This window comes from Musa acuminata, chromosome BXJ3-6 (genome assembly GCF_036884655.1).
Source record: "Musa acuminata AAA Group cultivar baxijiao chromosome BXJ3-6, Cavendish_Baxijiao_AAA, whole genome shotgun sequence".
Classification (NCBI taxonomy): domain Eukaryota; kingdom Viridiplantae; phylum Streptophyta; class Magnoliopsida; order Zingiberales; family Musaceae; genus Musa; species Musa acuminata.
This window is the reverse complement of record NC_088354.1, coordinates 7,160,393-7,175,423: the sequence shown is the minus strand read 5'-3', so window position 1 is coordinate 7,175,423 and position 15,031 is coordinate 7,160,393. Positions and strand designations below refer to the sequence as shown.

At 42.4% G+C, this 15,031-nt stretch overlaps 4 protein-coding genes across 5 annotated transcripts in view; 2 read left to right on the top strand and 2 right to left on the bottom strand.

Moving 5' to 3' along the window:
- The first annotated feature begins 258 nt into the window (after positions 1–258).
- LOC135639757 (embryogenic cell protein 40-like) lies at positions 259–1,859 on the top strand. Its single transcript, XM_065153641.1, has 2 exons — positions 259–1,141; positions 1,311–1,859. Exons 1-2 carry the CDS (start codon positions 338–340, stop codon positions 1,518–1,520), a joined length of 1,014 nt encoding a protein of 337 aa, XP_065009713.1. The 5' UTR covers positions 259–337; the 3' UTR covers positions 1,521–1,859.
- Positions 1,860–3,758: 1,899 nt separating this feature from the next.
- On the bottom strand, positions 3,759–11,582 carry LOC103987339 (uncharacterized). The gene is made up of 7 exons (XM_009405614.3): positions 11,126–11,582; positions 9,352–9,494; positions 7,502–7,773; positions 6,726–6,880; positions 4,593–4,855; positions 4,346–4,408; positions 3,759–4,211 (listed from the first exon to the last, which is right to left on the bottom strand). Exons 1-7 carry the CDS (start codon positions 11,394–11,396, stop codon positions 3,954–3,956), a joined length of 1,425 nt encoding a protein of 474 aa, XP_009403889.2. The 5' UTR covers positions 11,397–11,582; the 3' UTR covers positions 3,759–3,953.
- Positions 11,583–11,806: 224 nt separating this feature from the next.
- On the top strand, positions 11,807–13,621 carry LOC103987337 (uncharacterized). The gene has a single exon (XM_009405610.3). It carries the CDS (start codon positions 12,003–12,005, stop codon positions 13,191–13,193), a length of 1,191 nt encoding a protein of 396 aa, XP_009403885.2. The 5' UTR covers positions 11,807–12,002; the 3' UTR covers positions 13,194–13,621.
- Positions 13,601–15,031, bottom strand: part of LOC135641228 (protein RST1-like) — a 35,046-nt gene continuing 33,615 nt past the window's right edge. For both annotated transcript variants that reach the window (XM_065156446.1, XM_065156447.1), the window contains exon 25: positions 13,601–14,119. In XM_065156446.1, the coding sequence (XP_065012518.1) occupies positions 13,751–14,119 (369 nt within the window). In that variant the 3' untranslated portion in view covers positions 13,601–13,750. The remainder of the gene's footprint in view (positions 14,120–15,031) is intronic.

The window sequence follows — 15,031 nt, the reverse complement described above, 5'->3', positions numbered from 1 at the left end:
CAGTTTCCTAACGACTCGTGCCGTGGCCGGAGACCGCCATCGCGGCTCTGTGCTCCACGTGTCTCCACCACCAGTAGCAACGCGTCGCCCCAAGGGGCCTTCTTTGGCGCGAGTGTTGCCACACGCGTCATCCTGGCCGTAAGCCCAGGCGTCTGACCTCCCACGTTTCGTTCGCCCTCTCACGACCTACCACGTACACCCGCCTCCACCACCTATAAATAACGCTGCCCAACCGCTCGTCCTCAACGCAGTCGCTGCTTCGTTTTTCTTCTGTTGTGGTGCACTTTGTGTTCTGAGTTCGCGTCTCCAAGGTCGAGCGTTGCACTCATTTGTAACAATGGCGGGCATGAGGGACGAGTACGGAAACCAGATGAGGAGACCGGACGAGTACGGAAACCAGATGAGGAGACCGGACGAGTACGGGAACCAGATGGGGAGGGTGGACGAGTATGGGAACCAGATGAGGAGGGTGGACGAGTACGGCAATCCTATTCGGCAACAGCCTCACGTTGGTGTCGGGAATACGGGGCACGGCGGTGGCATGGGCATGGGCGGCAGGGGCTCTGCTGACGACGATATGGCCACGGGCGGCGGAATGCGCCGGTCCGGGGCCTCTGGCTACGATATGGACTCGGGAGCCGGAATGGGCCGGTCCGGGGCCTCTAGCTACGAGATAGGCTCGGGCGGCGGTGGCATGGGGATGGGCATGGTCATGGGCGGCAGGGGCCCTGCTGACGACGATATGGGCACGGGCGGCGGAATGGGCCGATCTGGGGCCTCTGGCTACGATATGGGCTCGGGCGGCGGAATGGGCATGGGCCGGTCCGGGGCCTCTGGCTACGATATTGGCTCGGGCGGCGGAATGGACATGGGTCGCGCGCGGGCGTCTGACTACGATATGGGCACCGGCGGCGGAATGGGCATGGGCCGCTCGGGGGCTTCTGGCTACGATCTGGGCGGTGGCGGCGTGGGCCACGCTGGCGCTGCTGGCCTTGCTGCCGGCACCGGTGCTTATGGGAGTCGCACTTCGCAGGAAGGGATGATGGGAAGCATGGGAGGAGGCGGTGGCCAGATGCAGGCGCACAGAGAGGAACATCATGGCATCTCCGGGATGCTCCACCGCTCCGGAAGCTCCAGCTCTGTATGATCTCCCGCTCTCTTCGTGTACTGTATCTGATAGGCATATGCGTCGTATGATATATTCTTCAAATGCTACATATGTATATGTATCTGATAGACTCTGTCATATGATATGATATCATATCATACATGCTAATGACGCACGGTCTTTTGAACTTATCGTGGAACAGTCGGAAGACGACGGGCAAGGTGGGCGGAGGAAGAAGAAAGGACTGAAGGACAAAATCATGGAGAAGCTGCCGGGCGGGCACAGCTCGGAGGAGGCGGAAAGCCAGGCTGCAGGACGCTATGGGGGAGGGTACGAGGGAGCACAATATGAGCCGGAGAAGAAGGGGATTATGGAGAAGATCAAGGAGAAGCTGCCTGGCCACCACAACTAGAGGACTACCGCCGTCCACTTCAGAAATAACGAGCGGCGGCGGCGTGCGGCTGTGTTCCTTCCGTTTCTGCTGGCTTTCCGTGTCGATGGTCTCCGTACGTACATTAGGTAAATAAAGCATGTGTTCTGCTCCTGCGTACGTCCGTACGTTAGGTGATGTTTTCCTTTGGGTCGTTCGTTCATCGTTGTTGTTGGTGCGATTTCTTTTCCAGCACAGTATTAATAAAGAAGGCTTGCGGTTGGTTCCCTACTTTGGCCACCCACTAGAAACCAAACCAAGATGTAATGTCAACCTCATGTGTTTAGAGCAAAGAATCTATGATTGAGTTTGCTGTTTCGACGTCTTGTTTTGGCTAATCCATACACACACATACAAACGAAGGTCACAATGTACAATGATTTCAAACCGTCATAATTTGGATCTAACGTTCCCAAAGAGTCGCCGGCAACAAAGCAGTGAAATCCGACGGTGCCATCAAAGCAGTCACAGTGGCGGTGGCCGAGTTGGGTTGGGTTCCTGCATCTTCGAGGGGGTCGAGAAGCCGCCGGTATACTCCACGCGATAATTCGGGCCTTATCTTTTCTTTTTAGAATTTTAATTTAATTAAAAATATTAATAAGGATATATAATTGCTCTTTGACGTGCCATACTATCTGATTTGCTTCTCAAGTTGATACAGCTTATTTGTGTTTTTATTATTAGTTATATATTGATATAATTGCAATATGTATGTGAGAGAAAATTTAAGTTCGTTTTATAACGTTAAAAGAGTGTATTACTTCAAATCATTCGAGCCTATTGAGCTAATGAGTTAGTTATTATATCTAATCAAAATATGATTAAAAAATTATGAGTCAATTAAATAGAAAAAACATGGGTCTCAGATATACCATACTATTCTTCATGATAAAGATGTCGACCTTTAGATGAAGAAATTAGTATGTTTTATTTTAATTTCACATCAGATGTATTAACTTGAGAATAAGTATTCTTGAATCAATGATTCAAGCTCATTAAATTAATAGATTAGATATCTTATCACATCAAGTCAGGAAAATAATGCGTGACATTGTGATCAAGAAACTTTAGATAATAAGACGCAAAAAAAAAAGAAAAGCCTTTGTTGTGATTGATTATTTAGCAATAACTATCTTTCTCCTATTAGTAGATATTTTCTTACTTGTAATAATTACGATCAGTGAGAAGGGAAAACTGATGCTTATTTATGCGGGGTAGAATGGTCTTGAACATAATTTTATTTAGGATCTATAATTTGACTTGACATCAGAAATCTATTTGTCCAATCCCTAGAAAGGTTGAACATTATTTCCGACGTCGTCTCAATTGCCGGAAAAAAAAGAATAAAAAAGAAGAAGAATGAAAGCTGTTAAACAACAAACATATACGCGGCTAGGTTCACGGGCCGATGTCGGGAGCTTTCTGTAAGGTGATTTGGATGATGAGGTACTCGAGCTCTCGGGAAGGAGTGCTGGTTGGCGTTGGTCGGGATCGGGGTTGATTGGTGACTCCTTGATGCCGGGCGGATCGTGCTCCCGTGCCGAATCCCTCATCGTCGATGAGTGGTCGTCCTCCTGCGAAATTGGCCTCCGCCAAGTGGTATCCGATCGTGGCCCCTCCGACGAGCAAGTTAGTAACGAGAGGGATTGCTTTTTTCCTTCTTTTTTCTTGTCTCCTCCTGGCTGAAGGCCATCCATGAGTTTTATATTGTGACGCAAGGGCTGATGGTGCGTCGATGTTACTGACCCTCGAGAGATGGGACGGCCCTTCTGACCGACCGTCGTTTCGGGACACGCAGAGCAACGTCAGATGACATGGCCCCGAGCTCTCGGGATGAGACATGTGACATATCTTCTTGGTACGAGCTCCCGGGATGAGACGGGTGACATAGGGCTCCAATTTGACGTGCGATGTCAGTGGTGACGTGTCCAAGCTGCCAAAATATACCATAGCAAAAGCATCTATCTTAATATGAGAATATGTATTGCTTAAAGACCCATCAAAGGCTACAATTAAACAAGAAGCAAATCATTGGCTTGGTCAGGATATCATCAATTCCTAAACCGAATCGAGAGGCCAGTGTTTCTCAGAAAGAATTTCTGATCAATGAACTTTCCACCATCTGAAATTTTCAAGCCTATTTGTTTTTCCTACACATATCAAGCAATCGATGCCCATTTTTTCTTCTACCGACCAAGAACCATCCTTCATTCAACAATCTAACCATCAAACCATCAAATTACATAACCGCAAAGAGAACGGCCATGAACAATCACTTCATTCAAGTGTGGAAGTACACTAGCATAGACAAAAAAAAAAAAAAAAAAACAAAAGAAAAGAAAAAAGAAGAAAACATATCAAAATTTGGCAGGGCAGGATCTTGAAAACCTCCATTTAATCTACATACGAGACCTCTCACGAATGAGAGTGGGCCGCTGATTTATTTAGCACTTCCTTTAAAACCAACGCAATCCTCTCTGCCATGTGATGCTCCATGAACCTCTCTTTCACTCTCTCATAACCCTTTTTTCCCATCGTCAACCTTCGCTCGACGTGGGTGGCAAGTTTTACCATGTTCTTTGCAAGCAGGATGACACCCTCCTTACCAACAGGATGCAGAAAGCCCGTAGATCCATTCACAACAATTTCCGTGGTGCCACCAGCAGAAGTCCCCTAAAATCACAAAGTTAAGAAACCATCACAAGGCTTAGAGAAGATATATACACACAAAAGAAACGCAACACCACTACTAATGTGCACGTGTGTGTGTGTGTGTGTGAGAGAGAGAGAGAGAGAGAGAGAGTTACCAATACTGGCAACTTAAATGCCATAGCTTCAATTGTTATCCTCCCAAAGCACTCTCCACGGGCCTAATTTATAAAGAAAAATACCAAGCTTTTAGAATTGATACTACAACTCATGTTTCTACCAATTAAAAAAAAAAAAAAAAAGCTCAGAGTGCAATTGTCTTTGACAAGAAATAGACGAATAGAAATCATATTTTTCAGGTTAGCAATTATCAGTAATCACAAGGGTGTCCTGACTCCTGTGTACCTGGGAATTTTGGACAAGCACATCAATTGCAGCCAAGTATGGAGCAACTGCCAGTGTCTTATTGACGAAATGAACACGATCCTGGATACCTCTTTTCAAAACAAAATCACGTAGTTCTGTTTCAAACTTTGTCTGAGCATTCATATCGCTTCCAACTATAACTGCATGCATTGACGGCACTTGCAACTTCTGCTCTTGGATCAGTTTCAGACTTTCATGAAATGAGTGAAGAAATAGATCTTGCCCTTTCCCACGTGAAACACCTGCATCATCTCTGAATTACCTTAGGAAGAGAGTTCAGAAAGATAAAAATCACAGAATAATACAGAACTTCCAGAAAGTCACATAATAAACCTTTTCCTAGCTATATAACTTACATGTCAAAATCAACAAAATCCAAAAACTAAAGTTGGTGTTCTCCATATTTAAACTAAATGACAAATTTAACCACTTAAAAATTGCAAAATGCTACTTCATGAGTAAAACTATTTATTTGACATTAAGTCCTGATTACACTACTAAACAGAATCATTATGACTTGAAATGATACTTAAGGATTTAAGTTACCTGTGTGCTATCCTACATGTATGGCTCAAGGCATGCATACCTTGCCCGTATAAAGAACAGGGAACAAATCCTGGCTTGCTAATGCAAAACCAAACTATGGTCACATGACCAACACAGATGCGGTAAACGTTAGATCTGTCATGCCAGTGTGATTACATCCCATGAAAATGAAATTATGTGAATGAGAACCACCAAATGGCACAACATTTGTGGTGATGCATCATTCCACTGGCCTCCTTGATAAATGAAGTATCTATATTTCTAGATGAATCAAACCTTTACCAGACAATGAGCATTGCTCACATTTACTTTCATCACAAGAGACAGTAGTGTGAACTGTAAACTGTACAATGCCCAAGAAACAGTGGGTATGACCTAAACATGCATATCTTGATGTCGCAGAAATTGTAAGAGACTCTCCAAGGACTGGCCAAAATGCAAAAGCAATCAGAGCATCAGGAATCTGATCACACAAAACAATTGTTGACTTAGAAGAAAAATTCCAGGACTCAGAAGAGCTTCCAACATTACAGAACACTGACTTTAGATTAATAATTGTGAGCATGAGGCTAACTGAGCTGTTTGAGATAAAATTTAAGATTGCAATTATGAATTTCCTTCATTTATTTTAGACAATCTCAATATAACAGCAATATCCAATGTCAAAGTCCATTTAGTGCCAATTTTCAAGAAAGAACATAAAGAAGCCAACAAAATGAACATTTTTGAAGAACTTTTGTGCCTCAGCAGTTTTTACGTGTCTTTCTAATTGTTTCACAAAAACTCATTTTTCCAAAAGGTCTTACAACTATTTAGAGAATAAAATAGAATCTCACACATCTAGTGGTAGGTTTTCCTTTTTCGTGGGTAACTGTTTCACAATAACTTATTTTTCCAAAAGGAGAAGGTCTTACAATTTTGTAGAGAATAAAATGGAAATTCACACATCTAGTGGTAGGTTTTCCTTTTTGTTGGGTACATCTAATATGTATTGGCCAATATCTTATACAGTCTAAGTGCTCGTAGCCAATTCTTGTACAAGGTGTTTGCTAACCAAAGCTTGACAAGATTTCCTAAAATATTACATAATTCATAACTATTCTAGAAACAAAATTATTCTGGGAGTTTGAGATAATGATATAGGGAGAAACAAAAACATACACAAAAGTTGCATTGATAGTAGGGCGCATTTCAGAGAAGTTTCAAATAAATTTACGTCTTTCACAAGCAGGTTTCATATGTCAAAGGACATATTGAAGAGAACTTTCAAATGATTCCACATCTTTCTCCTCAAGCACATTAGATCTGGCTGGATACCATAACATGCTGACACCTGCTGACATTGAACCCAAAAAATGCAACATTCCATCTCCAGGTGGAAAGAAACATGAAACAGCTGTATTTTTTAAACTAGGATAAGCAAATAACGATACAGAATAAACAGATACATCATACATGTTAATAAAAAATCTATTTAAATTGAATTTAAAACTTCCAGAATATTCAAAGTACTAGAAGGGACATTTCTAATCACTGTAATATGAAACAAGGAAAGAGATTTTTAACTGTTTATAATGGCAAAGAGAAGATCGCCACTCCGCACACCAAGGGATTCCCGTATATGCTCACGGAGAACTCTTCTTGCAACACTATCTTCAGCAACCTCCATCAACTCTTTACTATTCCCAAGGTGAACAACGTATGTTTCTGGCATCTGGATTCTAGAAGTACAGAACAATGAACTGTTAGCTACAGAACAGGGAAAAAAGTTTTACGAACTTTGCCACCAAGTTGCACATCAAAACAATTTCAGAGATGCATAGAAGTACTCAATAGCTAATATTTGATGTTGTGGTCTATCTTCAGATCAAACACCATGTTCCTCTGGTAATTGATGTGATGCATATATAGTTCACTCATTAAGTCAGCATCTACTACATCAGAATGGTGCATTTTGCCACAAAAAAATATTTTTGAGTTGTGCAGATCCCAAGTTCGCTCTTCATCACAAAAGAGCAATATGATACTGAAGGAAAAATAATAGAAGAGAGAGAAAGACTTTGTTACCTGAAATGAGTTAATCTCCTATACTATCACAGAAAAAAAAGGAAAGGTAGATACATAAAATAAGCATAAAAAATTGAAATGTTCATTAGCTATAGAAGACCTGTCAAAATTTCTTGTTTAGGAACTATCTGAATGGCTTCAAACTAGAAGTCTTAAATGTTGGTGGACTCTATATATCTAATCAAATGTGCCAGTTAAACAAACAAAGGATGATATCCCCAGATATGAATAACATGTTGCAAATACTATATGATACTTTTGCACTTCTTACATACTTTAGACGGTCACGAGTCCTATTTTTCCAATACTCAGCTGTCGTATGAGAGTCGATCATGGCTCCTGCAACAAAAGGAAGATGCTTGACATATTCTAATTTGAAGTAATGCCCTCGCATCTCATGAATCCACCACAAGATTTTTGGAAGAACTTGAGGAACTCGTTCCTTGAGAACAGCATCAAGCCACTTTCCAGCAACAGCAGTGTTCAAAATAACCAGATCAGCTTTTAGAGCAGTATCAATGACCTCTTGACCTTTTGCAGAGATGACCTAACAATTCACCAAAACTAAATTGAGATATAATGGCCAAAAGCAAGCCCCCACTATATCCAGCAAACTGATAAAAGATAGAGTAGCATATAAATCACACATCATATACATCAATAAAGTTTTGGATGTTATGCACATAAAATCAGCATGTATTAGCATTATTTAGTGTTAGAGCAGCAATAGCTGCAAAATCGGGCATATTATCTCAAGAATAATAGAAGATTGATAAAAGAATATAAACGGTATTCAAACTTATAAGACTATCTTGTTACATGTTTCCAAAGTATTCAAAATCGGTCTTCCTATGTGTATCGACCAAGTTGGATCAGGATTATTAAAGGATGACCCCAAGGTATCAGTATTTTGGGAAAACAGCCAGAGTTCGGCTGAACAGACGAAAACCAGCAGAAAACAGAAATAAATTAATCTACTAGGATTGGCTGAAAATCAGCTGGGATTGCCTGGACTTGGTCAAGATCCACCAAGTTTGGAAATATCAGACAATCCCAACCTACTCCAGCTGATTATGGTTTGGAAGCTTGCCAACTGACAGTGGTGTCCTTCACCATGGCTGATTCCTGCTAACAGGCAGAAAATTAAGAAAAAACAAGAGAAATCTGAAGAAAATAGAAAAGAGACAAGAAAAGAGAGAGAGAGAGAGAGAGAGAGAGAGAGAGAGAGAGAGAGAGAGAGAGAGAGAGGAGTGGGGAGAAGCAGAAGAGGAGAAGGGCTTACACTTACCAGCTCCACCATCACTCCAGCTGTTGCCATGATATATAATATGATACACATTACACAAAATACATAATTACAACATATTATCATATATTTTAAACAATGTAATAAACTCTATAATGTATAACATATAAGATATATAGTAAATAACATATTTGAGTTAATTAAAACATAATTTTATTGTAATGATTTAATTAGCATATAAATCTAATTTAAATTTATAAGTTACATAAAAAAGAATATGTGAAATTTAAAATAAGCCTCATTAATCACACGTACTCATGTTAATCACCATTTTATTAAACTATTATTATCTTTTTAATTTTATGAAAATTAAAATTTTCTTAATTTCCATTATTTATTTTTTTATTTTTAAATTTCAAATAATTTTATGATCTGATCTGGTGGACACAAATGTGTTTTTGACAAGTGAAACCCAACCCTTTTACCAATACAATTTTGCAACCTATGCAAGTTTCAAGACACACCTAAACAAGTGCACAAGAGCGTGCGCACGCGCGCGCACACACACTCACTCGATGACACAATCTAGAAGAACACCCATGCAGAACAAAATTCTGACCTTAAATTACTCAGCCATTAACTACTGTACATATATTCCAAACTCAAATTAGAAGTAATCTAAGATGTTAAGCCAGTCTAAAAGTTCATTCACCATTTAGAGTGGATCACATACATGATGAGCTAAGTCGAACCTACTTATGAATGTAATCCTTAAAAATGAAAATCTGGATAGAGAAGGTTATGAAGCAACCAAAAAAGGTACAGAAAAAGGCCAAGTAAGAATGCATATGTTGGTCAATGCTAAGTGCAACATTTTACCTGTACTCCACGGTTTAACATCTTATGCTCCAAACTATATGTCACTTCATTTGTTTCCTCTGATTTTGGGTAAGTGATCCATACCACCCTGGAACCCACAATTCTTAATAGAAATGCTAACTCCATTAACAGTAATGGTCCACCTGCACAAAAAGTTATTTTGATGAAAAATAATTAAAAGATCAGGCAATAGTGATCTCCTACTTACAAGTTAATTTCGGTTGATAAAATGTGCAAACAAGTTAATTTCGGTTGACAAAGCATAATTTAATATAATTATGCAGATGAGTTTATCCTCAATAAAACATATACTTACTCGAATAAGCTGATTGTGACAAAGCACAACATTTAATGAAAAATTTTGCTCCATTTTTAAGTGTTTCGACCGTTTGCTGATTATACTTTAAGATGCAAGGGAGAAGTGCAGCTCATAATATACCTCAAATAAGTAAATAGTGCACCATGACATGCTGGAAGTAACAATTTTTTTTTGTCTGACCTATTTGCCTTTGCAATAGGAGGGTGATACAGCGCTAGTTACATGGATTATTACTATATTCTCTTGTTCGGCATATCCTAATAGAGTTTCATAATTGATTAGATATCCTTTGTACTAGTTCTCTAACTGTTGCTTGTGAGACATGTTGCTATAAATCTTGCATCCAATATGTATGTATATGACACCTTTTTACATGTGATGTTCTCATTCACCAAATGCTTCAATGAAAACCAACTTTTGATGGTCACGCAAGATACAGAAGAACATGAACCATGACTGCAACCAACTATATTATACATGATTGTTTGAAATCCAACAAAAATTATATTTGATCCAGTATTTCCTTGTTTAATTGGTATTATCTATTCTTACACAATTCAATTGTTACTTTGTTTTTTATGAGACACGATCCTTCTTATTTGTGTTAGTCACTATATAAGTGAACATGAGTGATCAAATTGTACCCAAGTTTCTGTCCGGAAGGCTTAATAGGGCCAACAAAAATTATGTTCCTTGTTTCTTTCAATTTAATTTCGACTCATTATCTGACATATAAGAATTAGATTACAAGTTCCAAAATCCACAAAAATTGATGCCCATTTGACAAAAAGCTACTGAGATAAAACAAGAAAAACACTTCAGTAGAAGTGACTGTAAAAACTCTAATATTAGATGGAGACCTTGTGCATCTTCCCTTGCAGGGTTAATTCTTTAGATATAAAAGCAAAGGCATAATACATGATTATTTCTCGCAATTTTCTTGCTTATAACCTACACTTGTAGGTTTCCCATTTTACAAGAGAACTCACTTCCCAGTAATCTTCTAATCATTAAAAGGAAGCGTTCCAAGCACTGGTTCAAGCTCTATATTGGTAAACACATCACTCTATTACTTCTAAAATGCCACCATCAGCTACATGAAGAGCCTGATCCTTGAAACATGCTTCTAAAGGGAACAATTACCCCTAGCAAGACCTCCCACCGCAAAGATTTTATCCGTTCTGCTACCTTTACTAGGATCTCCTCCACGACCTTGCAAACTGCACAACATCCACAATGCATCCATAAAAGGACATCCCACCTTTCTAAACATCATATGTAACAGGCACCGTTTGGCCACAGTCTCTTCCTGATTCCTTCCTACAACTATCGCCTTTCTTAGGTATCAACCAATAAAAGAACAGATTCGTACTCCATTGACCTCGGTTGAGTTCCAATGAGGAATAATAATCTAAATCCAAGAAGAAGTCCAAAAAACCCAAAAAAAACATATACCGGAAAGAGAGAGCTCGTGGGAGACGAGCAGCACAAGCTTGGTCCTCATGAAGCCGAGGGGGTTCTTGCGAGCACCGACGTCGACATCAGAGTGCCGCGGGAGCTTTGCCCGATCCACAGCGGCCGCCAGTCCATTCCGGGGCGGGTCGCAGGGGGCGGAGGCGCCTCGGATGAAGCAGACGAACACGGTGGAAACGGAGAGGATGACGACGACGAAGAGGACGAAGCGCTTCTTGAAGAGAGGGATCCACCCGGCAACCGGCTTCGCCATCGGGATCTGGATAGAGGGGCCGTATCAGATCCTTCCTCCAAGATCCGGTATGCAGCCTAGGATTTGCTTCCTCCAAGATCATCCAGAGACCGAAGCAGCCAGGATGAGGGCGAGGGCGGTCGAAATTATCGGCAACAGCAACGCGCTGGACGCCGGTGGCATCAGTGAGAGATCAGACACATTGCAGTGTTAATGTAGATCCAGTCCTTGGTTGCTGGGCAGGCCCGACCCGACCCAGACCCCGATACAGACCCATGTTATCGTCTATTCAATAAACCACCTTACTTCATTTATTGATAAAAACAATTTCATTTCCAATACTATATCCAATATTTTGTTAAAAAAATCAAAATCAAAATCAAAATCAAAATCAAATTTCGAACCAAATTAGACAAGCGGTTAACATTAAATGAGGAAAATGAAACAATTGTTTTTCAAACAACCTACCTTCATAAATTCCCAACGAGGGAAGTATTTATGATCGATCCGCGAGTGGTTGCTATTAAAGAAAGAAAAGGATTGGACGATTCTTAAGACTAAATTTTGCAATAAACTAATATTTGGAACTAATATTACCAGGGCTTTGTGTGCTTCATTCATTCATTCATGGGTCATGGCCTCCTACAAGAATCCGGCTCGTCGTCAGATACACGCACCCCAAATCGCCAGGCTTCTTCTTGCACTCTGTCTCCTCCAGACTCCGCCTTGGCCAAGAGGAACACTTCTCCTGCCGCCAGGATGAACACCCTCGTCGTTTGGCCTGGGATTGGCGCAATGATGGTGCACAAGAACAACTCGTGGCGACAAACCACCCTGCCGTCCCTCCGATTCGTCCGGCCAAACCCTCGCTTACTGGCTATCAGTACGAAGCAACGCGGGCCACTCGCATTCCCACCCCGGTCCACCACGACCCCCAACCCTAATCTCACCGAGACCCCAGAGGAGAACGAGGAGGAGGACGAGGGCATTCCCATGGAGTACGTGAAGATCCTGGCCAAATTCAAGTCCCGCCACAACTACATCCGCGTCCTCGACGTCTCTCGTCGCGCCGACCACCCCCTCGCCGGTTCTCGCCTGCTCCTCCTCGACCGCCCCGGCAACATCCACAGCATCTCCTTCCTCCTTAGGACCCTCACCTCCACCTACTTCGACGTCTTCGCCACCCTCCCTCCCCTCCTTCCCCACGGAGGCGGGCCCATCGCCATACTCGGCTTCGGCGCCGGATCCGCCGCCCGCCTGATCCTCAGCCTCTACCCGGACGGCGCCGCCCCTGCCCCCGAGATCCACGGCTGGGAGTTCGACCCGTCCGTGATCGCGGTCGCCCGAGAGTTCTTCGGGCTGTCGAAGCTCGAGAGGCAGCACCGGGGCAAGCTCTTCGTCTATGTTGGCGACGCGCTCGATGCCAACGTCGAAGGCGGCTTTGCGGGAATCCTGGTGGACCTCTTCGCGAAGGGAAGCGTGATACCGGAGCTGCAAGATCCGAAAACCTGGGAGAATCTGAGAAGCAGGCTGAAGACTGGGGGGAGGATGATGGTGAACTGCGGTGGCAGATGCGTTGAGGCGGAGGACCCGCGCAGGGACGGAGACTTGGTGAGAGAGGAGACGCTGAGGGCGATGGGGAAAGTGTTCGCCGACGAGTTGTTTGTTATAAATCTGGGGGCGGGTGGGAGGAAGGAGGACAGTTGGCTGGCCCTGACGGGACCTGCGCCGGATGTAGATGCTTGGAAGCGGGCGTTGCCGGCGGCGGAGCTGAGGCGGTACGTCGACATGTGGACACCACCATACAATATTGGTTAAGGCTTGTAGTTCTGACGAGCGCCATTGCTGCATCTAGTTTCATTTTGATTCGAATCAACACACCAAAGGTTGATGCGCATCCTGTACTGCCACAATGAACACTGGTATTACAAGCAACATTGCCGAGGAAGAGAAGTTGCTAATCTTTACGGAACAACAACTCTGCTACATATAACCGTCCTCCCTCTGTTACAAAGAACAGAAACAGCAGCAGAATAGGGAGATACAAAATAACAAACCTCCTCCCTGTGCTCCATTCAACAGATGTATCCATCAAAACAACGTCCCATCTACGTTACAATGTTAGGCAGCGCAGGCAACAGGCCCAAGTCCAATTGTGTTGGGAGTTTTGTTACCCCTTTCTTTCACGTACTAATGCATAAATTGTCATTATTAAAAACAGGGAAAAAAAAAACTATTCCCCGCAATCTGGTGTGACGAACAATGATCTACGGCGCTTGTATTAGCTGAGTCCTTTTTTCGGCTCTTGAGCATATGGTTGTCACCGGAAAGCTTGCTGGCATACAAATGAGTTTTGGAACAGCATGTAGCAACCATCAAACTCGTGCGACCACAAGGGTTGCAAGCTTCAGCTGTTTTTCAAATGGCAAGAACTGCTTCAAGGAGAGGCATGTCTCATGCATCACGTGCGCCAAGAAGATGGACAAGCCGGCTTCGCTAGCGTCTATTTGGTCCAACGTTGATGAACCACCAGCAATAGTCAGCCGCTCTGCCCAGGTGCAGATCCGCATGGTGCATACCCAGAGCTTATCCACTAGAGGTCCAGCGATGATGCTCCAGGAGCTGTCAGATAGAAGAGATGGCAAGGTGACAGGCAAGTCACTCAAGACGGTAGTTGGTTCAATGGTCAGAAGTGGCATGTACATACACCATCTACTTGATAGCAGACCTATAAAACGCAGTGCCTGTAGAGGAAAAAAGAAGACACTTAAATAATACAGTGGCATGCCCTAGACCAATTGGTATGTGTAACACCACCCAGAAATGCAGAATGCCAGACCAAACAAATGCACAAACTCACATATGAACCAACAGGAAGCTTAGTTTAGTAACATGTCAATTCGTAAAATGACATGCTCTATTAATCAAAACAAAAGAAATTGGTTGCTTGCCTTAGACATTTCTGTAAAAAAGGCTTCACGTTACTACAGTGTTTTTGTCAATTGCTTTTGTTTATGAATTGGAAAAAAGGGCAGCTCTTTACACCATAAAGGCTTCACACCACTATAGTGCTTTTGCTTCCTTCTTGAGAGTGCGCATCAAACACTAGCCATTTGTCAATAGCTTATGGCAGGAATGAAAAACTTTGTTGGAAAGTGAATAGCACTTCAATTTACAAGAATACTAAGGTCCTTTCTGTATGTATCACCAAAATCTCCCAGTTTTCCTGACCTGACCATGGCTACCTTACTAAACAAAACATTGTTCTATGCACTGTAGAGCAACCCTAGAGATTTCTGCTATAACTCCATAAAATGGGCTAGATGTACAGATATTTTGAAATATCATTGGTTCAGTTAAACCAATCCACATGAACCTAGCACCATAATGCATTTCAGTTCAAGGGAGAAAAAAAAAGGGGGCAGAGAGAAGTCACTTTAATTGTCCAAACAATCCCGTTAAATGATGATGGTTCAATGAGGCAGGTTATCGGAAGATGGCGAATTTATCAGGGAAACCACAAATCTTAAAAAGGCTATCATAAGAGTCTCATGCTACATGTCTATCCCTGTAAATTCCCAACAAACTGATCCAGGAAGGACTACTCCCATCTCTTATCTTGACATCACCATGAGGAACTATGCCTAACAGCCTTC

What these genes read in the sequence shown, in the direction of transcription:
- LOC135639757 (XM_065153641.1), top strand. Translation starts at nt 338, where the DNA reads ATGGCGGGCATGAGGGACGAGTACGGAAACCAGATGAGGAGACCGGAC. An exon ending in GCTCCGGAAGCTCCAGCTCT is followed by an intron (nt 1,142 to 1,310) that starts GTATGATCTCCC and finishes ATCGTGGAACAG; the next exon opens with TCGGAAGACGACGGGCAAGG.
- LOC103987339 (XM_009405614.3), bottom strand. Translation starts at nt 11,396, where the DNA reads ATGGCGAAGCCGGTTGCCGGGTGGATCCCTCTCTTCAAGAAGCGCTTC. An exon ending in TGTTAAACCGTGGAGTACAG is followed by an intron (nt 7,774 to 9,351) that starts GTAAAATGTTGC and finishes GTGAATTGTTAG; the next exon opens with GTCATCTCTGCAAAAGGTCA. An exon ending in CATTTAAGTTGCCAGTATTG is followed by an intron (nt 4,212 to 4,345) that starts GTAACTCTCTCT and finishes TTGTGATTTTAG; the next exon opens with GGGACTTCTGCTGGTGGCAC.
- LOC103987337 (XM_009405610.3), top strand. Translation starts at nt 12,003, where the DNA reads ATGGGTCATGGCCTCCTACAAGAATCCGGCTCGTCGTCAGATACACGC.